Source organism: Dipodomys ordii, unplaced genomic scaffold (genome assembly GCF_000151885.1).
Source record: "Dipodomys ordii isolate 6190 unplaced genomic scaffold, Dord_2.0 Scaffold1, whole genome shotgun sequence".
Lineage (NCBI taxonomy): Eukaryota > Metazoa > Chordata > Mammalia > Rodentia > Heteromyidae > Dipodomys > Dipodomys ordii.
The window spans coordinates 41,774,462-41,801,816 of record NW_012267217.1 but is presented as its reverse complement, the minus strand read 5'-3'; the positions used below and the strand labels follow the sequence as shown (position 1 = coordinate 41,801,816).

At 37.4% G+C, this 27,355-nt stretch overlaps 1 protein-coding gene across 1 annotated transcript in view; it reads right to left on the bottom strand.

Annotated features, from left to right (window-relative positions):
• Pard3b (par-3 family cell polarity regulator beta) overlaps positions 1 to 27,355 on the bottom strand; it is an 853,966-nt gene that overhangs the window by 84,191 nt on the left and 742,420 nt on the right. The window contains exon 21 of the mRNA XM_013016080.1: positions 24,545 to 24,680. Within this exon, the coding sequence (XP_012871534.1) occupies positions 24,545 to 24,680 (136 nt within the window). The remainder of the gene's footprint in view (positions 1 to 24,544; positions 24,681 to 27,355) is intronic.

Here is a 27,355-nt window from a genome sequence, read left to right as displayed (position 1 = left end):
GGTAACTTTCATTATAGTCACACTTGCTATGTTTAATGATGGCTCTACACTTGTGCTGTTTTATTTATAGCTGTAAACTTCCCACTGGACTTTTTCACCATCTGAAAGCCAAGTGAAATCTCAATGACCATTTATGTTTCCAGACAAAATTTTCCTGGAAAGGGGATATGGACACATAAATACAATAAACATTTAAAATTAGTTTTAAATTACTACTTATTATTGCTGAATATTGGTCTCCCTCAAATCATAACCTCTATCAGGTTGTATACCTCAAAAACTATAAACTATACCCAAATTATTACTAACGACAAAGAACTAAGCAGAAGTAAAATGGTAATTTTAGGAATTTAAATTTTCTTCAAGCCAATTAATTTAGCATCTAACATTATTTTCCTCACTAGGACTAGGACTAAAAAAGGTAGTAATGTGGAATGTGGCATCTGTCATGCGTGTTTCGAAGTTAAAAATGGAAATATGGCCAGGCAGTATGTGCCATAAACAAAAGATGAGCAATTTGACATTGAAGTTGAGCTTGCTAGCAAGTTGGAGAATCACTTTTGGTCCTCGAGCTCCTGCGGGCTTTCTCATTGGCTCATTTCTGGGTGCACAGGCATTGCACAATTTAGGAAAACAAGCCATCACAACAACTACTTTTTGTAAAACTTCACTTCACAATATTGCAATATGCTTAAGCTTTGCATCTGTTGATTTTTTTTAGAAGTTTTACGTCAACTTTATTCTCAGAGCCAACCTGAGTTAACAAACCCCTATCATTATCAATTATCGTAGGAATCATATTCCTTTTTACATGCACCCAAAATACATAGTCAACAATGAGTTCTGGGTTGCAAAAGAGGATTTATTATTTGCACCTGTCTGTAAGGCTTTGTTACAAATAAAAAAACACACATAAGTGCCATGTATCTTTTGATTTTGAAGGATATCACAAAGTGTCAGGCAATAGTTGAATTACAGGCTAGTAATAGCAACACACACACACAATATCCCACAACAGACATGCATGTGTGACTGTGGTACACAGAGGGACAGGGATAGATCTGAGAGGAAATGAGAGATCAAACCCAACTGTGAAATAGAATCTATATTCAGAATTATCTCTGGAAAGTAGTTGGGTGACCAATCCAGGTCAGAAAATACCAGTTGGACTCTTACCATATGTTCTTGACATTTGGGAGCATGTTAGGTTTCATCTCATCCTATAACAAGAAGATAGTTGCCTTAATGTTATTTTGGTCTTCATTAGAAGTGACACCCTAGACCCTGAGACCCACTGGGAGAAATGAAGGAATGAATCAGATTCTTATCTGAAATTCTTATTGAACTTGGTTTGTCAACAAATTCTAGGGTGAATATTAATTCAATGCCAGAAGGGACAAACCTTTGATAAAGCTGGGTGTCACCCACAGGCTCTGTTCTAAATCTACAGTGAGAATTGCTTGCTGTATTGCAAACATGGCTCTGTTGTTAGATTAGCATATGCACTGAGGCCCTCAGTTGAGGAACTAATAAAGTCAGCAACCAATATTCTGTTGATAGCAGGACTTTATTTTTCATTTCCAACAATTACAATGATGCAGGCTGACAGAGAAACCAAATCCTCTGTATATTCACAGGGAAATACATATGCATAATACTCAGCATTGTAGTCTAATTATTTTTCACATTGCCAATGTGAAAAATAAAAACAAACAAACATCCAAACCCTCCTAACCCTTTGAATTTCTGTGGCTTAATTTTCTAGCTCTCCTAGAATTGCCTTGATACATAACAGCAGACCAGCTTTGCTGTTGCATTTTGCAGAGCTCCTCTATGTGGAGTTGCAAGGAAAGCAATTTGGAAGTTTTACATACCATGTCTCACTTTTTTCAGGATCATTTAGAGAAAAATTAGGATTTAACAGTGTAAGGGTAAAAAAAAGCCCCAACATTTCCAGGCATACCACTAGCCATGCACTGTTTTACTGTGTGTGAATGAAGAAGATGCAGCCAGGTAAATGGCCTTTGTGATGCAAAGAAACTGTCCTGGATCTTACTATGGCTTATCATTTAGAAATTCTTTATTTTAGACAAGTTTAAGTGCTTTGATGGGTTTCATTCTGGACTCTATAGCAATATGAGTACAGGAAATTTATTATGGGCCTTCTAGATTCTAATTGAGATAATCAAAGGCATATTAACCAGGTAGAATTTACCCCAGTCCTGGACACTGGGGATATCTGCTAAAAATGCTGCCATGGGCCATAATTAGAGGGGATGTAGGACCAGACTTTCTGGAGGGCAGGTGGAAGAGGATAAAGCTGTTTCCTTTTAGGCACAGAGGCTAGACAAGAGGTCATGGGACTGATTAGGAGGTCAACATAGGGCTTTCTTAGGAAAGGTGAAATTTTAAAGAGTACCCCTGGAAAGTCCAGCATTCTCTACATATCTACTCCAGGGGAAAAAGATAGAAGACAGAGGAATGTTTTCTTTCCTGAGTAATGTGCAATAACATGAGGATAAAAAGTAGATTCAATCATATCTGACACAAAAAGAAGGCTGAGCTAGAAGCAGCACATAGAAAGATGACCTTTGTCTAGTGCACGTAGCAGAACCATTTGAGCAATTGAACAAAAGCAAATTTCCCTGCCAGGTATCACTCCCTTCCTGCCTTCTTCATCTGCAGAACCTGTATCCTGCAAATATGAGTCTACTTCAGCCAGGTTTCCTGTCTAGGAACGAAGACATTTCTCCAGAAAGATGCCTGACTGGCTTTCTTGGGAACTCCAGCCATCTTATTTAAGGGACAAGATCTATGTTTGCAAGTAAGAAAATAGAATTAACATGAAGCCAACTCAATCAACAGAGCAAGGCTCTGGAAAAGTGAACAAAAAAAAGACCAATACCCAAACAAATCTGGGTGAAAATGTTGAATCGTATGACTAAAGTAACTTCTAATATTTAAGTAGAGGAAAAAGAAATCATACAAAAAGGCATCATACAAGTAAGAAAAGTCAAGCCAGCCTTAGCTGTCTCCTTCCCTATATCAAAAACCAAAAGACATTAGAATTTTCAGTGGGGGGAGGGGGAAGAAGACCCTTGAGAAGCAGGCAAACCATTCCTTCAACAAATACTTATGTACTGCACACAAGGCATTGTTGTAAGTGCTGAGAGTTACGTGTAAATGACATGATCAGATTTCAAGGTTTAGAAATATAGTATCTATATATCCATTTTTGAAGAGAAACTATTCAAAAAGATAAGCAGGTTAACTGAGAGATTAATCAAAAGAAAGAACTCAACAATAGAAATGTCACATAAAGAAGCACTGGCACTGGTTTAATGTAATCCTCACATGACAGGACATACATAAAATAGTAAAACAAGACACACATAGTCTTCTTGAAAACATGACTGGGTCTCAAATGTCATAGGTTAAAAAGTGTGAGGGGAAGTTGTGACAATACACTGTCATCTTTATCTATTTGTCCACTGAGATAATTTCATTTTCTGATGTCAGCAGAGAAAACAGACTAAAGAATTTGTTTTAAAGTATAAAACCACTGTAAGTACAAATATTTAAAAAGTGATCAGAGAAAGCATAGTATACTGGATAAGAAAGAGAACACAGAAAGAGGCAATTAAACAGAAAGCCATAAGAAAATATAGAAACAATAGAATGCCAGCCATCATAACAGATTGAAACAAATTATACATTTCCATAGAAGAAAATGCTTTTGAATGAATTGAGCATCACCATTCAATCTTTTATAAGAGACTGTCTGAAAAACTGAAATAGGGGGTGCTAAAGGCCTCAGAAACCACATAGCCAATGAGGCTGTGACTGAGGGTCTTCTGTCTTTGACAGATCTATAAAGATCTATCTATCTATCTATCTATCTATCTATCTATCTATCTATCTATCTATCTATCTATCTATCTATCTATCTATCCATCTCTCTCTCTCTCTCTCTCTCTCTCTCTCTCTCTCTTTATCGGTCTGTCTATCTCTTTCTATAATATCTGAAGCAATATAGCAGTATTATTTTACCAAGTTTTTCTGGAGATTATTTATTTCCTCATACTTAAAATGTTTGTGAAATGGGGATAATTCAGTATTGAGATTGAAACCTAAGCTCTTGAACTTGCTAGGCAAGTGTTTTCCCATTTTAGCCATTCTTCCAGCCCTCTCAGCTTTTGTTATTTCTTGAATAGAGCCTCACATTTATGGTGGAGCTGACCTGGACCACAATCTTATTTATGCTTCTTATGTGTGTGACATGGTATGTGATAGGCCCAGATCACTATATCCAACTCTTGGTTGAGGTGAGGCTTTCCTTCTGAGTTAGCTTCAAACCATGATCCTGCTGATCATTACCTTTCAAGTAGCAAGATTACAGGCCCCAGGCTCCTCTACAAGTAGGTTTTAATAGAAAAAGTTACATTTAATATGGTAATGACTTTCCCCCCATAAAGCTATTAAATTTATTACACATGTAACTATCTGTTCTGAATTATATTTAAAGACATATTGCATACATATGTATTTATTGTCTACTAGTATACAAACACAAGGCAGAGATTTTTGTCTGTCTTGCTCTTGCTAAGTTCCTAGCACCTTAACAGTGCTCAGGATATTATAAGCATCTAATAAGCACTTATAACACAATAAAAACTGTCAATTAAAATAATTTAATTTAAATTACTTAAAATGTTTTAAATGATAAAAGTTACCATTGACTGCCAATTTTTAACAAATGCCACAAAGCATTGTAGAAACTGCTATCTTTAACTATAAAGCACTACAATTAAATATTAAAAATAAAAATTTAAATGGAAAAACCTAATTACTTGAAAACTAAAATAATAAGCATGTGAATCACTCTTGGCCACAATAGAACAAAGTTTACATTATATGATAGCTAGAGAAAAATAACCACATTAATATACTCAATCCTGAAGATATATCAAAACTAAGTTCTCTTTTAATTATATTGTTATTAAATATACTAAAACTAGGAGAAACGAATAATTCAAAAGTAGGCTTGCCTCAGCTGTTTTAAAGAGAAAAATAATGAAGTACAAACAAGTGCATTAGGAAACAGAATTATGGGAGGGCAGGGATAGTAGGGGAAAAACAAAGGAGGCAACAATGCTTGATAAGAAATGTACTCATTATCTTGCTCATGTAATTGTAACCCTTCTGTAGGGTATTTTCACAATAAAAAGCTTATTAAAAAAGAAAATAGAATTATTTAAAAATATGGTAAAAATGTAAAGTGTACCAAAAGTTTGAAAACCTCAAATAGATAATTTTATAGAAAAATACAGCACATGTTCAAAATTCAGGAAAGGAGAAAAATCTCTTTTTCCAAAGATTTCTGTGTATTGAGGGAAATTAAAAAAAAAGGTGTTCAAGAATTACTCACATAAAACACCAGGCTAGATGTTTTCATGGATGAGTTAAAGTCTTTAAAAAGAAGTAATTGGTACATTATAGAAATTGTTACAAAGTATAAAGAGAGATAAAAAGCTACCTAGATCATTTTACAAAGGTAATATAACTCCTCTGTGTAAAACTGCTAATGTTAGAAAAGAAAAGAAAAACAAACTCCCAAACCTTAGACTTCAATTTTTCCCTTACAAATAAAATACAAAATCACAAATAAATACTATCAATCCACTCTCAGACCTGTGTTGACAGAATAAGACAGACAGAACAGGAGTGTAGATTTAGTGTTTTTAGTACCCAAAAGGCAGTTTTGCTATTTAAATCTCTGTAAACTCTTATATTAATAGAATAAGAATAAAAGTCATATGACAATCTTGGAAGATGCTTAAATGTTATTTGAAACCCTAATAGGTATATCTATTTGGTTTGATTATAGAAAACAACATGAAAGCTTCTTTCTCTCTAAACTACCATAAAGCCCACTGACAAAATTGGAACAAACTCTGGATGATACCTGCTAGTAAGGCTTTCTATTTCTTCCACATAAAGAATATTCACAAGTTATCAAGAATGGGAATATATTACAATATAAAGTATAAGAAATTCATAAAGAAGAAAAATTAATAGTCAGTGAGCTTGTGAAATGAGCTTCTTTAATTACAATTTTAGTTGTAATTAAAGAATAAAACAAAAAGTGTTAGAAAACAGTAAAAAGAAACAGTTTCATATGGCCAATACCAAATTTGTATAAAATAGCCTACTGATATTTACTAAGCATGTTAACAAATACACAGTTAGGGAAATACAGAATGGGCATAAACTTAGATGTATTGTATTCATAAACTGCTTTGATGAATGGTAATTCCCTTGCACAACTACTTAAAAATAATAAAAATGTATTTTTTTGTTAGTAGTGGGGCCTGAACTCTGGGCCTGGGTGCGGTCCCTCAGCTCTTTAGCTTAAGGCTAGTGCTCTGCCACTTGAGCCACAGTGCCATTTCCAGCTTTTTTCCTGCTTATGTGGTGCTGAGGAATTGAGCCCAGGGCCTCATGCATTCAAGACAAGCACTCTACCACTGAGCCACCTTCCCAGCCCATAAAAATGTATTAAAAAAATTATTCAACTCCTCCAATAATAATAGTGTCCTGAATAAATAATAAGTAAAAATGCTAATTTGTGATATTATAATTTGTACTATAATTTGTGCTAACATTTGTAACATGAGAAATGCTGCCCACTTGCAGAAAACTGAAACTAGATCTTTATATATCACCTTGCACCAGAATCAATTCAAAATTGATCAAAGACCTCAATATAAGAAACTATGAAAATATTACAGGAAGGGGTAGGGGAAACACTAGGGCACAGGTTGAAACATTCTAAATGAAGATCCAGAATCACAACAAATCAAAGAAGGACTAGATAAATGGTACTGCATCAGATTTAAAAGTTTCTGCATGGCAAAAGGACATAGCTAATAAGTTAAATAGAAAGCCCATAGAATGGGAGAAGATTTTCACCAGCTATATATCAGACAAGGGTCTAATATCCAAAATATACTTAGAGCTCAAAAACTTAACTTCCCCCAAAATAAATCCTCAAAAAACAACAACCCAATTAACAAACAGGCTAATGACTTACAGAGATGTCTTAAAATAAGTAAAAATGGCCAATAAATAAATGAAGAAATGCTCAACATCTCAGGCCATAAAGGAAATGTAAATCAAAACAATACTGAAATTCTGTCTCACTTCAGTTAGAATGGCCATTATCAAGAAAACTAACACTAACAAATGCTGATGTGGATCTGGCCAAAAGGGAACTCTATTACACAGTCGGTGGGAATGTAAGCTTGTTCAACCACTTTGGAAAGTAGTATGGATGTTCTTCAAAAAACTAAACCTAGAGCTTCCCTATGACCCATCAATTCCACTCTTGGGCAATTATCCAACAGAGCACAACAAGGCCATACTAAAGCTACTAGCACAACCATGTTCATTGTAGCATTATTTACCAGAACAAAAATTTGGAATCAGCTCAGATGTCCCTCAACAGATGAATTGACCATGAAAATGTAGTATATATACAGAATGGAAGGCTAGTCATGCATCAGAAAGAATGACATACCATTCATAAGTACATGGAAAGACTTGGAAAACATTATATTAAGCAATTTAAGCCAGACCCAGAGAAACATAGGTTGCATGGTTTCTTTCATTTGTGGCAGCTAGAATGTGCCTACCAATCTACAAGTAAACACACTGGGTGATAAGCAACGAGTTACAAGTGAATTAACTGAAGTGTAATAGACTCTATGGAGTGTGCGAATAGTTTAATTCTTTAAAAAGACTAAATCAAAGCTCAACAAAATAAATACCCAGAAAAGAGTACTTGCAAGAGCAGAAGGTAGGGCCTAGGGGAGAGGGGTAGACGCATAAAGGGGGGGGGGAGGGGAGAACACACAATAATTCATTATATATACCACAGAATTGATACATATAAAGGAAGGAATAGATCAAAAGTGGGAGTGTGAATGTTGAAGTGATGACAGAGATCAACATGCATTGCCTACATAAAATGCTTTGTTAATAGGCAAAAAACCCATATTAAATACATAATCTAAAATTACGATAAGTAGGGGAAAGGGTGGGCGAGAATATTGAAAGGGGTAATATTGATCAAGATGCACTGTATTAATAAACTGCTTCAGTGAATGGCAACTCCTTTGTATACTTTAAAGATAATAAAAAATATAATGCCCCCCAAGAAATGGTTAAAACAATTTAAATATCCAATAATGGTAAAGTGATCAATCATTTGTTGAATATTTTGTAGAAAATAAAGTGTATTAAATACCATTATTTCTAGAAAGTAGATTAACCAATTACTGACTATCCTTTCTAGGAAAATTAAGTACCAAATTTACATTTTTGAAGACAATTTAATGGAAAATCTTCACAATATAACAAAGTGTAAAAATAGTTTAAGCAACATCATTTTTCAGAAGCATTCCCATTTAATATGTAATATGTTGCATGGCTAGATGATAGATAATTTACATTTTCATTTTAACACATTCCAATTACTTAAAATTTTAAAAATAAACACATGAGTTTTATGACAAAATTTTAAAGACAAAGTAGAAGAAATAAAAGCAAGGTTCAGGAAGTTAAAAAGGCTGAAGTATGCCAGGCATAGCTAGTTGGCTTCCTAAATGCTGCTGGCTATATAACCACTCTCTTTCAAAAGGTTTATTTCAGGCCTACATAAAACCAGCAACTGTTAAACTCAAATTAATTAAAGTATGGGCTGTTAATCTTTATATGTTATGTTGATGCACAGACATATATCAGAAAAGCAATCTATGTGCAACTTAATACATGCTTCAGAGAGGCTTTATTCAAACTTTATGTATAAACCCTTTTGAGTTGCTTGTTTGTTATGAATGCCATGCAAGTTCTTCTAAATAAAATGGTAAACAATCAGGTAAGTAACTTAAAGTCTAGATGACTAGAGTTTTTCTGTCTTTTCAAATCCTAACCTATAGGAAGAGTGAAAGGCTTCATTATAATATGTGTGTGTGTGTGTGTGTGTGTGTGTGTGTGCGTGCATGCCTGTGAGTGTGTATGGGTAGACATATGCATTGGGTGCCAAACAAAATTTTCTCCCTCTAATCCTCATATACTCACATTTACTGCCAACAATATAATGCCTTGGCCCATCTTGGTCATTAATTAAGATGGATAGAATGCATGAATGTTCATTCAAATCCTTAAAATGAGAGGCTGGACTTTAAAAACAGTATAATTATGGGTCATACACTAAAAGCAACTTTGTATCTGTTCTCAAATTGCAAAGGGCAATTGTTTAAATGTAGTAGCTTACTTGAAAGCAGACTGCCCTAAAACTCAGACACAAAGCAAGGCCATGCACACAAGGGAAAACTTCACATGAATAAAAGCAAATCTATCTTATTAATTCTTGGTTAGTTTCTTTCCTATGCATTCACTTACCAATTTTTCTTCCTGTATTAACTACTCTTAACTATCTCATTATAGTTGAAATTATATTTCCTGTCTGCCTTTCCCACCAGACATGAACTCCTTATTCACTTCTGAATCCTCAGACTCAAGTGAATTCTGGCACAAAGTATCCATTGAATAAAGGCTTAAGTAACTAATAAATGAACATATAAGTAAGCAACCATATACTTTGGAATTTTGTACAACAATCCAGGGGCCAAAAGAATACAATGTAAGTGAAGTTAGGTTCATTCTTTTTCAAAGTTGATGTTAGGGCATTAATAAATGAGTACATTTTCTTATTTTGGAAACAGAATCTTTTTTTTTTAAGCTAGAAAAGTCTTAATAGTTTCTCAATGGGAGCAAGCTAAAAGTTTTGATAAATTACATTTATGAATCAATTAGAGGGAAATATTGGGTGCTTTAAACAAAATGTCAATTATTTTTCTAATTGCTATCATTATCTCTCTTCATCCCCCTTCCATTGCTATGAAGTTAGGGATTAGATTTTCTAATCTTACACTTCTGCATTTAAACAGAGAAAAAGGAAAGTTCTCTACTTTCTGAACTTGGGAAATGCCAAAATGGTTCTGCCACTACATGCAAACCACAAACCCCTAACCTCCATAGCATATTTACCCCCAATCACCAATTTAAGTACTGCTTTAAAGATTTCTTCCTGCCATCATTCAGGTTAATTGTGAGGCCGCCATTTCCTCCTCTGGAATGTGTGTCTCTGATTCCCTTCTAACCACATACTTACAGCACACTGCTGGCTGCTGAAGGCAGCCTGACCATTTAAACCTAGGAAATGAATGCGAAGGGAAATGTGTAGTGGACAGGAAGCCTGGTCCTTACTAAATAAATGAAGCAGGGGAAAGTGTCTGCTAGATATAAGAAATTAAAATGAAAATACATTTGCTGCTCAGAAACAATATGTAGCTCTGGGAATTAGTATCGATAGGAAAACAAAACTGAAGAATGGAGGTGTGTCTGCACAAACTTTGGGAGTATCCATCCACCTTATTGTGCAGGGAGACAGAAGGTTCATTGGAAGAAAAGAAACTATGGGCTTTCTCTCATACAACATTTCCTTCTGTTTCTCTGGAGGGCAAACTTCCAAGCAGTAATATTATTACATATATACAGATAACATTCAGTCACAAACACACACACACACACACACACACACACACACACACACACACACACACACACACACCACTATCAAGTTTTAGGAAATTGCTGATGATGCAAATATTGGGCTTAATGTCGATTTCCTCATGTATTCACAAATGGCTAATATCTACAAAGGAATTTACAACTGTGAGCAGCATGTTTTCTTCATGAGCTGCTTTGGCTTTGCGGCTATGTCTGAGAATAGACTGCGCCTCAATCCAATGAAGCACTTGAAGAAAGTTCCCTAAGAACCAGAGTATTCCATTACTTCTACCCAGGTCTTATCATGAAAGTAGAAGAAACTGTTTCTCAACAGCTTTATAATAACACCACCATATCCTTTCTTCTTAGAAAAATACTTGAAAAATAGGCAAAAGTTTCCCATTCGTCTGCCTAAAATTCAACATGATCAACTTTTGTACAGCCTCAGAAATGTTTTGCAAACTAGTATTGTGATGCCAAGGTTCCAAAGGAACTTGACACCATTTTCAGGAGGGCTGTAAAGTCCCAGAATCAGCTACATGTCATTCTTGTTGTATTCCAAAGTGGTCATCCTGGTGGAGAATGAGCAATTTCAATAGTGCAGTGGTAATCTCTATTCTTTGATTCAAGAGTCCTTCGTGCCTATTTGTCAAGAGATTTCTGTGAATTCTCTTTCCCACACCATAACACCAGTTCATTACTCCTTAATAGGAACCAAATGATATTAAATTTTAGAAGGACTGAGTCAAAAATTCCCTTCATCTGAAAGAACAAGATGGCTGTCATGTGACCTGATAGATTTATAGTCATGGCTCCAAGACCTGAACACAAGCACAGCTTACTCTGAGTTTTCATTGTTGTCAGGTTTAAGTGCTACACATATCAGTCAGATGGATGCTCCACACATCTTCATTTTAAGATTGAGTGCTCACAGTTTATTTTAGGACTCCCAAACTGTGCTAAAATAAAACATATCCAACTGATTTTAAACAGCTTTGAGAACAGTTTAGGCAATCTGGAATTCATAGGAGTTTCTGCCATGGGTTCTTCTATATTACATAAAATGGTCATTTCTCCCATTGCAGTAGAAGAAAAGAATGTTATTATTGTAGAAGTTGGAATTTTGGGTTTCAACCATGATCCAACATAAACGGTTGTGGTTTGGGGGAACTTAACTTATTCTAAACTTGACATCCTGAACTGGAATTAATCGCTCATTAGAAGCAGGAAAGTGTTCTTTTTCCCCCACTTTAACATAAGCATATCATAAGGTTGGTTTTACTTTGAGGGGAGGACATATTATGGAAAAATTGTGTGGTTCTGAACTTTCTTTTTTCTTCTTCTTTGTTGCTGTGTAGATTTGGGTTTGAGCCAGAGATGGCTAACTTATTTGACTGCAACATAAAAAGAATGATTTTCATTTAGACTTTTAAAGAGAACTGATGAAACAACACCAAACTTGGGGTTTGGGTTCAACACTATTGGGTTCAAAAACAAGTTAAGAGTGATAAATAAAGAGTACTTCACCAGAGGAAGAAAACAGCTTTTTATAGTGCATTTGAACTGTGACTACTCAAAAATACAGGAATATATGAGATTGTCTTTTCCTTTTTCAAACATCTTACATTAAAAGGATCTAAAAAGCTGCTCTGGGACCTTTTCTCATTTCACTGAGAGTTAGTGCAGATATGAAAAGTAGCTTTGCTAGTGATTGTGAGATCATGGAGCTAGGGCTTCGAACCTTGTTTTTTCTCATCTGTGAAGTAAGATTAAAGATAGATCTTCCTGGAATGACTACAAGGTAGAGTCAGTATTGAATGAGTGATGCCTTGGTTAATAATCTGGTAGAAGGGTAATTGAGTAAATAATCTGTGTATCTTCTCTTTGTTTTCTACACACCCTCTTATTTAAGTCCTTAACTGGACACTGGTCTTCCTTTGCTTTGGGGTTGTTTGCCAAGCTGAAGGCAGGACCTGCTTGAAGTAAACTTTCTTCTGGTCTTTGATTTTTTAGCATAAGCTAATTAAAGAGATTAGGTATGCCCCTAGGGTCAAGGATGAAAGGAGTGGACTGTAGAAGGAAAAGTATGTGTGTGGGAGAGAGGAAAATAGATATTGACCTTTCAGACCAATGGAATTTGCTGAAAGTGCCTGACAACCAAGCAGACAGGCACTACCTGAAGTGACTGTAATAACCACAGTGGGCCAACTGTGGTTATTGCAATGCAATGTGTGTGGTAAGAAGGCCCTGGACTGTGGAATAATCAGAGGTTCAGGAGTTCCAAAAAAGATTAACACAGGATGGTTATCGGGCCAATAGAATGAATTACTTAAAAATACCTCAGTATGTGAACCATTTGAAAATATTTATTGGACGCTTCCGACATGTCAGACATCTTCCCGAGTGCTTTACATACTACTGTACTTAGTATACTATACTTAGATGAGACAGTATCATTATCTGACTATTAAAGGAGACGGAGGTAAGTAATTACCCAGTTAGTATGTGATGAAGCCAGGATATGAACTCAGGCTGTCTTGCTTCAGAGTCTGTGATCTCACAAAATGTGCTAGGATGCTTTTCAGATCTGCTAAATTTCAAATGACTAGTTGCTGTACTATCTTATCTATCTCTGTTAGAATGACAAGGGGAAAGTGTCTGTCTTCAGGGTAGATGGCCAGATAGGCTGGTGAGTCACAACCTTTGGTAGCTGTAGTAATAGCTGCAACAACAGGTACTACTACAAGCCACATGCAGCAGCCCCGGAATCCAAGGCATCCTTGGGAAGAGGTGTGGATAAATTTATTGGAGAAACCAACAATGTTTTCAAGACTGGGCCTTTGCTCATCAGAAGCTACTTAGACAGGGAGATGTGGGAAAGCTTGGGAGCTGCACATAAAAAAGATAAGTACATCTGGGTGCTGGTGGTTCATGCCTACAATCCTAGCTACTCAGGAGGCTGAGATCTGAGGTTCAAAGTTAAAAGGCAAACTGGGTGGGAAAGATCCTGAGATTCTTCTCTCCAATAAATGGCCAAAAAATAAACCCCATAAGTAGAGCTGTGGTTCAAGTGATAAAGTGGTAGCCTTTCACAAAAGAAGATTAGAGACAACTCCCAGGCCCTGAGTTCAAGCCCCGGGACTGGCACAAAGAGAGGAGAGAGGTGAGCGATGAGGTGAGAGGTGGGATGCAGGAGGTGAGAGGAGAGAAGTAAGCTGAGTGAGAGAAGTGAGGAGAGAGAGAGAGATAGAGAAAAGCCAGTGACTGGTAGAATAGTAGTGACAAAACATCAGGTCTAAAAGACATAATGAATAGTCAGGTCCAGCGATGGGTTCCATTAACCCTTCTGCTGATCTCTCCTCTGAGACTTCACCTTCAATCTGTATAGGTCAGATTATTTGTCCCCCACAAAGAACTGTTAAGAGGAGTTGCACAGAATATAGCTTTGTTAAGGGATAAGGTGTGGAGGTAGCTTTGAATACTAGAACCCTTTGGGGAAAGATAGGCTGAAGTAGGGTGCCACTGATAGGTAGCCAGCAGGCCATAAGCCACGGAGGAATGCAAAGGGAACTTCAAATAGAGGCTGAGATCACAAGATCTCAAAGACAATATTGTCATCTAACTGTAATTGTAGACTAGACTTAGAAGTGAGGATTTCCCATAGTCAGATCTCAAAGGCTAATTCTATTGTTCTCACCTTAGAGAACACATTGAAAGTGTGTTTGTAACAGGCATTTAAACTGTTTTTTGTGGCCACAAACAAACTGGAAGCTGGCGAAGAGCCTAGCATCTGGGTTTATATTTTGTGTCTGTCTTTGTTCTAAGATATACTTTCTAAAACTGTCTCTCTGCAGTTACTTCAAGTTATTGGCTGACCAATAACATGTTTATAACCAAGGACTAAAACTACTCCTAAGGAACAGCAGAGCCTTGCAGGACAGATACCACCAAATGAGGACAATTATCTATAATGACCAGGTTGTACCTGGGAACCATGAAATCATCTCGTAGGAGCCATGACTACTCTCCTCCAGTGATGAAAGGAATAACAACTTCTCCTGGACCAAGGAGAACCAGAATGATGATAATGACCAGCCAGGTCATACCTGTAATCAGGACTCAAACTATGCATATGTTTGTCCTTTGTCCCAAACTCTTCCTCTAGGTAAACCTAAGGCTCATGTCTTTACCCTGAAAATGACTGAAGAGGGATGAACCAAAGTGCTGTCTTTCTATAGCAGCATGAAACATAAAATCTCCTTGCCCTGGCATGTTTCTTTCCTAATAAGCTTTCCTATCACTTTTACTACATTTTGGTCTTGCTTGAATTCTTCTCATGCTGGATGAGGGTTGAGGTGGATGAGCTGCAATGAATTATCAGGACAGTGAAGGAAATCAGGAGATTGAAGGGCTGGAGAGCCTGGGGAGGGACATTTTAAGAGTGGCAGATGAGAAGGACCTAAGATTATCAGAAAGATAGGCCAAGGAAAAAAAGGAAGAAGGAAATATCCTCCTTTCCTAGTTTAGATGGCTCCTTCTCTGAGTAATGGTTTTGTGATTAGCACAAGGCTATAGGATTTACTGGGCTTTCGCTGGCTAGTTTGGGACCCTAACAACCATTTTTATTTTCCTATGGGAAAATCCATCCCTAGCTCTAAATTGGCAGCTCCTAAATGGGTTTCAGGAACACAGTTTATTTCTGTGTTGAGGGTTGCCTATAATCCTGTTGTCTCCTTTTCAAAATGATTGATGCTATGTTTAAAAGTTAGAGACTCTCACATGTTACATATTCCAGTTCTTCTCCCAGATAGCCAATATGTTCCTCTGAAAGCCACATTGAAATGTAAAAAGGCTAAGGCTGCCATCACTACTCCAAAACAAATGAACAAAAGCTTTAATTCATTTTACCTTCTTCATTCTTCAGTTTTTCACTATTGCTGAGGCAGGAGGAAACAGACAAGGAGCCAGGGAAATTATATTATTTGAAACAAATATCTAAAAGGCCAGACTTGATATGCAAGTTGTTACAAATGTATTAACTGAAATATGGTAGAGTTTAGGGAAAATTCAGATAGTGTAATTCCTTAGAAAGACAAAGTCAAAGCCCAACAAAATAAACACTAGGAAATGATTACATTGGGGGGGGGTTAAGGGAAAAGGGGCAGACAAATGGAGAGGGAAGGGTGGGGGAGAATGGAGTCAAGAATTTATCATATATACCATAGAATGGGAGAATGGAGTCAATAATTTATCATATATACCATAGAATTAAGAAAAGTAAGGGAGGATGTGCGGTTGGGAAGGGTGGATGAGAATTTTGAAAGGGGTGACACTGATCAAGATGCATTGTATTCATAAACTGCTTTGTTAAATGATAACTTCTTTGTACAACTATTTAAAGATCATATTTTTTAAGAAGAATAAGCTGAAAGCAGAATGGTTCAACTACGATAGCTCCTTGTTAAGTCTTAAAGACTGGAGGGCTTCTCAGAAGGACCATATGAACCTACCTTTTCCAGAAAAATAGTAAAAAGTACCATACTCTTCATAAATGGATAAAATGAGAAGAATATTTGGGGAAAGGAAGCCCTAAAACCCCACCTATTGTCCTTGTGTTTGGGTAGCACCAGCTACATGCCCATCTTTTAGAATAATAAACAACACCCATCCTGGCTACACAGAACCATTGTCTACTGGTTGGGGGTCTTCTAACAGGATTTTACTTGTTTGTATTCCCCTAGCTCAGAAAGAATACAGAGAGTAGATAACAGCTGCTATTTCTGAGTCTTTAATTCCTATTTCCTGCATAAGATGCAGGAAATGTTTCTTGATCTTCTTCATATCTTCCTACTATAACCTGTTATACTAAAGTCTACTAAAATGACTCCTGGCTAAAGCATTCATCTTGTGAGACTCCTCATTTGTGAGGCACCCTGAAATTATTTTAATGCATGAATCTCAAGGATCTGTGATTATTGTTACTTTTGTGTTGGTCCTAGGGCTTGAACTTAGGTCTTAGGTGTTGTCTCTGAGCTTTACTTGCTCAGGGTTAACACTCTACCACTTGAACCACAGCTCCACTTCCAGATTATTGGTGGCTAATTGGAGGTAAGAATATCATGGACCTTCCTGCCTGGGCTGGCTTTGAACTATGATCCTCAGATCTCAGCCTCAGAATTACAGGATTACACATGTGAGCCAGAGGCACCTGGCAAGACCTGTGATTTACGTGGAAACTGAGGGAAGCCCTTAGCCATCCTCCAATGACACTTTCCAAAATTTAGATGCACAAATTCCATCCCTCATGTCAGCTTTGGAAGTCAAGGGAGATATGGAATCAATCAATGGGAGGGATTGTCCATGGAGCTCCAGAGAGCTAATCCATGGAGAAAAAAGAGGTTGCTGTGTGGAAGAAACTACATTCATTTGGATCTAGAATGTCCTCCAAAGACTCAGGTAAAGGCTTAGTCCCCAGATGGTGCTTTGGAGAGGTGATAGAATTTTGAAGAGGTGAGACCTGTGGGCCTTTAGGTCACTGGGGGACATTGCCTCTGAAACAGATTGTTGAATTCCAGCCCCTTTATCTTCTTGATTGCTTCTTGGCCAAAATATAAGCAGTTTAACACTCACTTTCTGCCAGGATGTGTTGTCCAAAACAGTGTCCAGCTGACCCTGGTTTAGAACCTCCAGAACTGCGATAATATATATACATTTATATACATATGTACATATATATATATAATAAACCTTTTCTCCTGAAAACTTAATTATCTCAGATAAAAAACCCTAATTATCTCAGATATTTTGTTATACAACAGAAAATTGACATCAGAGTCCAAGTATAGTTTTCTCTGCATACATAGTTAATGGTTTTAATTCTTTATTTTATCTCATGTTTTCAAGCTGTTTTATGAAGAGTACATGCATGTCACAAAGCAATAACCTTTATGAAGATACAGCAAAACAAATCTACCTGAAGAAAGAGAACTTATAGTTCCGTCAAGAAATTCTAATGTTTCTTTAGAAGTGAATTCTTATGTATGAAATGAGCTAAAATGCTATTTGTCAATGCAATTGATATGAGGTAGTAGAAAAGCAACCAGCCAGAGAATAATGGCCTATACAGAATTAAAACAAACAAACAAAAAAAACCCACAAAAACCAAACCTGCCTGACAGGGAAATGCTGAGAGGGGCTCCAAAGAACGAGGATGTAAAGAGGATCAAAAGAATGAGGAAATACAGACAGAACAGAAAATTACAACCTCACACAAAAGAGAAAGGAGACCCACCAATCAGAGGGCCATACAATTTTCACTATTTCACCCAAGGCCAAGTTCTCTAAGGAGGAAATGGCCAAGATGGTGGAGATGGACAGAGCTGTCATCTTCCCCATGGTATATCTCTGCCATAGGCTCTCTTTCTCTGTCATATTTCTTTTCTCATAAACCTGCCTATCACTTTTACTATGTTTGTGTCTTGCCTGAATTCTCTTACCAGATACAGAGTGAGGTTATTGAGCTACCTTAAACTTCCTAGTAAATTCAAATGACAGTAATTCATAAATTACTCAATGAAATCATCAGGGCTCCTGGGATAATCCAAAGATAAGCAATCAAAGATAAGCTTTCTTTCTCATTTTGCCTTGCAAAGAGAGACAGCAAATTTGAGAACGATAGTAGACTTCTTTCTAATTTTAAATAAGAACATCTATGACTAGCAAGTGAAATATGGATACTGAGTCTAACAGGCGCCATCTTGGCATCTGGGTGGATGATGGGGAAAACTTAGAGGTGAAACTCCACCCCTACTCCCAGGTGATGGCATGCCTGAATTCCTAGAGGCAGGGGTGGGGATTTGGACAATAGGTTACTAGACTTGGTAGGCTTGTAGCACAAACTCCCTAGACTCTGAACTCTTGAGCTCCCTGTGTCCCTGACCCCTGACCATGACCCTATTTAGGCCCCACCATCTTAGCCACCATTTTGCACCATGCCTTGTGTCTCCTGATTCTCCTCAGGTCACCATGGCATCCCTCTTCAACTCTCCATTAGAGTTAACTGGTTTGTTGAGATTGTTCTTCTGCTCTACTACCCTCGTGGCTCACTTTCCTAACGGTATTAAGTGCATTTGAGGCTGCAAGTTTGGGGGGACATGTGTCCCCTTGCAGTTGCCGGCTTTCTAATAAAGACTCCCGATTCCACCTCTCAAAATGTTGCTTCCCCGTATCTTATGATCAAATTCCCATATAACGAAAGGGCTTTTATTTCTCTTTCCTTAAAAATGTAGGAAAATGACAAATTATTTATCATTATATATATTCGGAGTTGTGTCAAAGCATTCCAAATATGTCCAACATCCACTTTACCTCCTGTTAATAAAGCCTTGATTTATCTTGAGTCTACCTCTTTACCTATGCTTGTGCATGGAGTTTGGATGGGCTTGGCTCTACTTCCCTGTTCTCAGGGTGACTTTGTAATGTTCTAGCTTTAGTTCCAGAACTGACCTTTCTGGCCAAGTCATGAAGATTGGTTCAGAAGTGCACCTGTGGTCCAGGTTTGTCAATCAGGCCATCGAATCAATTCTAGGTGCTGCTGATGACTGTCTTTCAATTATATGCCTGAGGGGGAGAAGGAGGGAATCTCACTGAGAATTGAACCTGCAGAGAAAATAGCTAAGCAGGGGGATGGAGAAAGAAACTCCCAATGGCCTACCTGGGGAAGCTAAAGCCTAGTTTTGCTTGAAGTCAGACATGACAATAGATTTCTTTCCTTTTCTGCACACACTAATTAAATTAGAATTCTATTTGTTGCAATAGAAGAGCCCAGCTGAAGAATCAGAATTGTTTGTTTAGTTTTTGTTAGTCTCTTTTTTTAGGAGGAGATAAGGAAAATATACGTACACCTCAATTATGGAATTGGACCAGTGACAACAGGAACTCACACTCTTATCTCTGTTTAAAAACCTTTGGATGGTTTTTGTACTTGCTGTACACCCATTTCAAATCTCTCAAGATGGTTTGCATGATCTCACCATCTTGTTCTTCTTCCCACCAAGTACATGGGATTTATCTTTCATCGTGCAGATCAGCTGCCAAGCACGTTCCTTCAAGTTGGCTCCTAAAGCTCCTTCATAACAAAACGAACAAATCCTTCACAATATTTTCATTTATTCACCCAATGCTCTTTGTTGTAACCATGATCCACTCAAGCCAATCCCCACTGCCAGAAAAATGCAGTGCCACATTTCTGATGGCAGCAGACCGAGTGTTCTATGCTAATAGATGTTTTAACATCGATTTACACACACACACACACAAATGAACTTATTTTCTTTTCCTATCCAGTCATGCACAGACCTCTTTTACAGGTAAACATAATCTTAATTTAGTAAAAAAAAGTTTAAAGAAAGGGGGTAGGGTGAGGATAAGGACATATGCTACATAGCTCTTGACAAAGATAATAATAAAGGTACTATTATTTTTAGAAAACCCCAGAGCCATCCCCTTTCTGAAATTACATGACATTCACGCTGTTGTCAAATAAGCAGGTAATCTTTATCTGCTAATGAAGAAAGCAGCCTGTTGCCAGAGGACTGTGACAGTCTTAACAAGTTTTACAGAAAAGAAAAATACTAGCAGATAACAGGTATCATGTTTTCTTTTGGCAAATATTAACACTTCACAGCTAGCATATCTTTCTTACTTAATTGGATCTATAAAGAAATCACCAGGCCATTTCACTTGGAGCTATTGAAATTCCCTCAACCTGTTCTTTACAGCTTTTCTGAGTATGGATGGGAAAACAGCTACAGAACAGCTGAAAAGATTGCTAAGGTCTCGGGTCTTTATTTACAGACCTTACCGTCTAGGTGTTTCATTTATTTCGAAACACATAAAGTGAATAAATAAGGAGGTTTATTTGTAAAAACACACACACACACACAACAACAACAACAAACAGCAATGACAAAACACAAGACCAGCATAAGAGTAAAAGAACAAAATATATTGGCTGAGTCAAGTCCCAAATCGTCTCTCCAGCTTTCCCACACTCTCTGAATGCCTCCAGTAGGATCAAGTGCTCTGAGTTTACATCAGAGCTGGAACCTCTCTCTATGATAGCATTTGTCACATGTGGCATTGGTCTATGGCATTTTGGCTTATGTCTGTATTCCTAGATAGATTGTGACTTCATCCAAAGTAAAGAGAGTGCTGTATTCGGGTTACCAGCACTTGGCCCACATTATGATTAGGCAAATAGATTTATTAAAATTGAATAAGAGACATAGAGAAAAAAGAAGAGAAATGAAAAGAGAAGTGGGGAAAGGAGTAGGGAGTGACGTGCTAGGTTCAGGCCACAGAGCAGATATACTACAGAGAATTCAATAAGGCTTGGGAAGACCTAGATAGTCCAGGGAAAGCCAAAGAAAGAATGTCAGGACCATTTATAAAAATCAGTTTTAAAAGCAGTTATTGATCCTAATATTCTTTTGAGTGATTATCCTGATTATTATTTTTTATTGTGAAAATACTGTACAGAGGGGTTACAATTACATGGGCAAGGTAATGAGTACATTTCTTATCAAGCATTGTAGCCTCCCTCTTTGTTTCCCTTTCCCATCCCTTCCTATCCTCCCCCCCCACCCCGTATGCTTTCATTTTTTTTTTGGACCATTTTTGTCAAGAACTGTTGAATTATATATTGTATGTTTGCTCATATATTTTGACAATGAAGAAAACCAAGGGCTTGAGAAATTCTAATCTAAGTAGAGAAAAAAAAATCCATGGTTTGGCTAGGTGGTGTTATATATTATACTTCTGTAGCCCTTGCTTTTCAATTATCTGCTTCTATCTACCTAACCTTCTTGTACTAAACAAAAACAAAAAACTAGAATGGATCTTCCTGCCTTCTGAGGACTTGTTCCTCAAAAAAGTAATTTCCTGGACTTTTCAACTTGTAAGTTCTTCTGTTACAGATTTTAGTGAAAAGCATTATGGCATTTCTGTGAACTTCCTTTTATAAAATTTTTAATTGTTATTATAAAGGTGATGTACACTGGGATTACAGTTTTGTAAGTCAGGTAAAGAGTACAGTTCATTTTGGAGAAAGTTCTGACCTGTTTTTAAACTGATTTCAAGAGTACAATTGGGCATCCATATCTGTGAGTTTCAAAACCATGTATTCCATCAACCATTGAAGACTGTTTTGAATGAAATGAAACCATACATGTTGTGAATATGTACAGAGTTTTTCCTGTTATTATTTCCTAAATCACAGTACAACCACCATTTAGGTAGCATTAACATTGTCTTAGGTATCATAAGTGATCTGAGGATGATTTAAACTATGTGGTAGGATATGTGTAAATTATATGAAGATGCTACACCATTTGTTTAATCAACTAGAGTATCTGCAGTGTTCGGTATCCGCAGGGATTCCTGGAAATGAACCCTGGAAGACAACATGGGAGAACTACAATTGTCAGGTAACTTATCTTTCTCCTTGCCCTCTGTCTGGCTCCCAACTTTTCTGGAAGGATAGGACTGTGGGTATTATCTTCAGTCCAATGGCCCTGATGGATGACACATGGTGAGTGTTACCTGTGAAAGTATTTCTCATGATTGTGGTGGAAATGGGTTGGTTAGCATGCTTGGGCTGCCTTGACATTTACAGAAGTGATAGGAATCAATGCTCTATTTTGACAATGTGGGTCCAAATTCTTGTCGACTACCTGGAAGAGCACCAAAGGGTCCCCAGGGCTCTAACTTTGACCTTCTTGGACAGTGGATTTGATTTGAACAATTACCTCTGTGGAGCTGGGGACCAGCCTGGTCTAGAAACTGCAATCACATTGAAAGCTGCTTTGTTGGGTCTAGTGGATTGGCAGGAATGAAATGTTAACTTTCTAAAGTTGTTCTCTTAGATCTATCCTAAAGTAATAAGACAATGGTATAACTTCTCAGGCGTCCACTTGACAAAAGGTACTAGTGTTTTTCCTTGGCATGGACAGAGGAGAAGAAAGGGTGTGGAGATTCTGATCCCTGGTTTGGAATAATTCAGGCGATTACAAAGCAGATTTGTCTTTTATGACAGTGCCGTTCCCAAGTATCTCTTTGGGAAGCCTTAGACCCCAATTGTCTGGGGAACATAAAATCAAGTCACAATTGCCAAAGCTTAACACACTGGGGCATGGGAAACACAAATTAAATACACTAGATTGTCTGGTTACACACTTGCTTGGCATTTAAGTACAATTATTAGAAAAGGGAGCAACCAAAAGATTTTTGTCATCTTGCTCAGGTTTGGTGAGAGAGGAAACTTTGAGTCTCTTGAAGGTTAAGCATCTTTATCCTTTCCAGCTTGAATTAAAGGTATCATATAAAATAAGGTCAAAACAAACAGGACTACTTAATCTAAACTCACTAGTTTTATTTTGCTCATGGGATTCATAATAGTTTTGACATGGAGCATTTTACAATGCATTGGATATGGGGTTCTGTTTTATTACTGGATTGTTTGTGAAGGAAGCCGAGCCTTACCTAACAAGTCATTCACATCTCTTCTCAAAAGTAGTAAATTGATCTCAATCAAGTCTGAAACTGATGCCAGCCTCGTTGATGGGCTTGTGATCTCTGATCTTTACTGGACAATTCTGTTAGTATTTTAAACCTCAACCTACAAAGAGTATTCTCCTGGGCTGAGAAGTTAACAGTTATTCTATACAGCAGGGATGGATGTGGAAACCAATCTTTAAACTATGTGTCATGCATTACCTTGAGCTACCGCAGATAAGGTTTGAGGAGTTCAGCTCCACTCTCTCTATGCTGTGTGTAGGAATATGAGTGTGAAACCCAAGAAAGGAAATTCTCCTTACATAGGTTTACCTATCAAAGGAATAGTGTCTTTAATGAGCCCTGGAGATAGCAGAGATTCTTTCTTGGTTCTTCAATGAATACTCAGATTGTAATAAAAGGCAGCAATGATCAGAGGGTGTGCAAATGTATATATACAGATATATGTATATATATATATATACACACACATACATACATACATAATCACAGAAAGCTCACTACCACAATTATACTCAGCCTTGCCTTGATAACAGTAGGAAAAGAGCCAACAGCTTTCAAGCTCTGAGCCCTGGCTCTGTGTCAGGAACCTTATTTGACAAGTCCATGTAATCTAACTCTAAGATCGATCTTTCCTATGGGCATTTGTATGGATATGCAAGAGTTAAGTGTATTTTGTAGGCACAGACTTATCTTCTTTAAAAAGACAAGGAAATGAATCATTCTACCTCAGAAAATACAGAATAACCCCTCAGTGGTCATAATATTGTTTTCTGTTCCCTGAACATTGATGGATTTGACAAAATGAATCCTCTAATACAAAAACTCCCCTTATCTCAAAACAAAGTGATTCTAGTAAGCTCAGTGGAATGTGAATTGCTCAGATATGATATACAATTGATATCTCAGACAACCACCTGTCTGAAATTTTCTTCTAATAACTATTTTCAAAGAGATGGCTTACATTGTAAATTCTACTAATATGGGCCCCTAGATCTGAGGTTTAAGAGAAGGAAGGTTAGCACTAACTTTTGTTGGATGGTGACAATGATGCCTTTTCCTCTTTAAAGTGGTGGTGGTCTGCTGCCCTCAAGACCAGTTAGTTTGCAATAAGAAGTGGAGAGTAATTAGAATGGACACATACACCAGGGAAGTTTGATTTATGTAGACAACTTCTGTGGGAGAAGCCAGCTGTGGGTTGGGTAATGTTCATATTTATAAAGCACAAGAAACCTGGATGCAACCGGAGATGTACAGAACATTCTTAAATGTGTCTTTCTGCTCCGAGTCATTTCAGTAAAGTGGTATTCAGGATTGGAATTCGGCATCGGCTTACCCAGTGGAGGTCATAGTCAGAAGGCCTCATTCTTGCTTCCTCATCGTCATACAAAGGGAAGCCTTCCCTCCGGGCCTGATAGTACTCCTTCCGAAGCTTCTGGATGCGATCGCTGCTTCCACTCACGGGACCGCCACTGCAGCACATAAACAGACAGAATTACATGGAAGTCACTCTCTGATCTTCCTAGTAGAGGGGGTGACATCCAATATGGAAAGTTTATCTATATGGGCATTATATATGGATAATATATATAATTAATATTTTCTGTATATTATTCGCATATCTATACATACATTTGCATACATTTCTGAAGTAGTAGTGCAACTGGGTTGTTTTCTCAACATGTCAGTTTGTGAGTACAATGTATGTTGATCAATGGCACTCTTTCATCATACCCATTTCTTCCCATGCCACCCATTCCTTTAATTTACCTAGTTCCATTTACACACACACACACACACACACACACACACACACACACACACACATTATGATTGTATTTGCCCAGATTTCAAGTGTGGGGAGTGTGCTTAAAGGGAGAAGGATAGACAAATGGAGAGACAAAATAGAAAAGGTTTGATAATACAATTCAAATATTCTAAGAAAATGGTGAAATCAGTAATAAAAATGAATTTAAAATGGTCCTTATGTACCTGCCTTTAGAGGTAAGGACTGAGACATCTGACTGGGGGATTAGTAAATGCTTTAAAATGAGAAGGTAAGATAAAGTCCTGACCTTTTTAAGCAGTGGGAAATGTTTCTTTCCTTCTTGGAATCGTACACACAGAGTGGTAAGATCTGAATGTGGTGTCTCATTTTCTCAGGTGGCATGTGCCACTGTGCATTTCAATGAGACTCATGGAATTTTGTAGGGGGTGACAGTGTAATGCAGGTCAATATGTGTGTACAGCCTATGCATAGAGAAGGAAGGAAGGTAAAAATCACACCAAAGATAAAAACAGAAGAGGGTGGGAAAACTGGGTGATCTGTGAATAGGTGCTGGTATTGCTTGTCCAAGGTTTTCTTCTCTCTGCTTTATCTACTGTTTCCTCTTAGATCATTCAGTCCTTTCGGCAGTAATTAACTCAGCCAGCCCTGCTCTGTTTAGCAAGTAGCTCCCTTGGGTTTGGATGGATTTGCCATGGTCATTTAAGAAGAACAAATATCAGATGAAATAATCCAGGTCCTGGAAGCAAGAGAAGCATGATATACAGATCGGAACTATCTCTCAACTTCTTTGGATCATTTGAGGCATTTGTCCTATTGTGCGAGCTCTTGTACCAAGAACTGGGGATGTAACAATGAACAGTTCTTCATCTTTACCTGCAAAAGTCACAGTCTCAGAGGTAGGAGACAGAAAAGAACATAGCACAGTACAGGTCATTATGGCAGGGATCTGTGTGAGTGATTAAATTTGGATAGGGTGAACGCAGACCATGGAAGATGACATGAAAAGCTCTATACAGTAGGTAGCACTGTAGCTGAGTCTTAGCAGATAAATAGGTGCTCAACAAACTGGGCAAATGAATAAGATGATTCCAAGGAGAGTCCAAGCAGAAATGAAATGAAGGCCAGCAGATGGAATGAGCTGTGGTCCTCAGCTTCTTTCATCTTCCCTATCTAGGACCCAGATCAAAAGATGAATGTTTCCTTTCCTTTCTCAGTTACAAAGGCAATTAGAATAATATACAGTCCCATTCATTGACTTCAACCTTGGGGCTTTTTAAAATTTACACTAAAACAAATGACAAAAACATACCACAGGTAAATTTAGGTCCTTTAACTATGTTTTCTGGGTGTGTGTGAATCAATGATATAGCTTTGAGGGGCAAGTGAGTTTGGAGAGACAGTGTGAGGTGAGGAGATGAAATTTCAGTAACTGATTTTAAATTTCAGGTATCTGATTTTTTTTTTAAAGCAAGAGTAAGAGACCATTGATTTTGTGGAATTCTTTTAAAACGATTTAAAAATTGTCCTAGGAATTCGTGAAATGAAAATGTAAGTTGGCAAGGTTTGGAAGGAAACAGTCTTCCTGAATGAAACCGTAAGTCAATGGAAGGCTCGGGCTGGGCCTCCTATTTGTCTGTCCCTCTCAGGCTCTCCATAGCGGTGGGCTTCAGGCTCTGGCCTTCCTGGTGCAAAGCAGACATGCAACAACTGATACCCCTGCGTAATACAAATCCTGGGGGATCACAAGCTTTTATTTTTCCTCTGTATTTTCAAAATTATTTTTTATTATGAACCATTTAATGATTTAATTAAACACACCAGAGGGTAAACTAGAGATGCAGAAAAAAAAATCATCTGTACTTTAAATGTTATCTTATGTTAAAGCCTTCAAAATAGGTTTTGTTCTCTTTATTTACTATATTTTTAAATGTTTAAATACATTCTCTTGGAGCACTTGAAAAAATATCACAGTGAGAGGATAACACAGTCCTGTGTGGCTTTTTTTGGAAGTGTGGGCAGGGCAGGCAGGAAAAGCAGTTCAGGAAACTGAACAGTTTCCCTGCTTCCAAGTAATTTGAGATGAAAATGGTGGCTGGATCCCATGCATAGGCTTTGCTGCCTTCAGGAACTCATGAGCTGTGTTCAAACTCACCAGATGAGTTCAATCAACGTGGTGCAAACATCGCATACATAATCTATTAGTTTACCCCAAAGAAACTGAAGCATTGAATTCAAGTAGAATGAAGTCATCAGTAATAAGGGATGGAGGGGGAGGAAGCTGAAAGAAATTGATAAAACACCATTAAAACACACACACACACACACACACACACACACACACACACACACACACACACA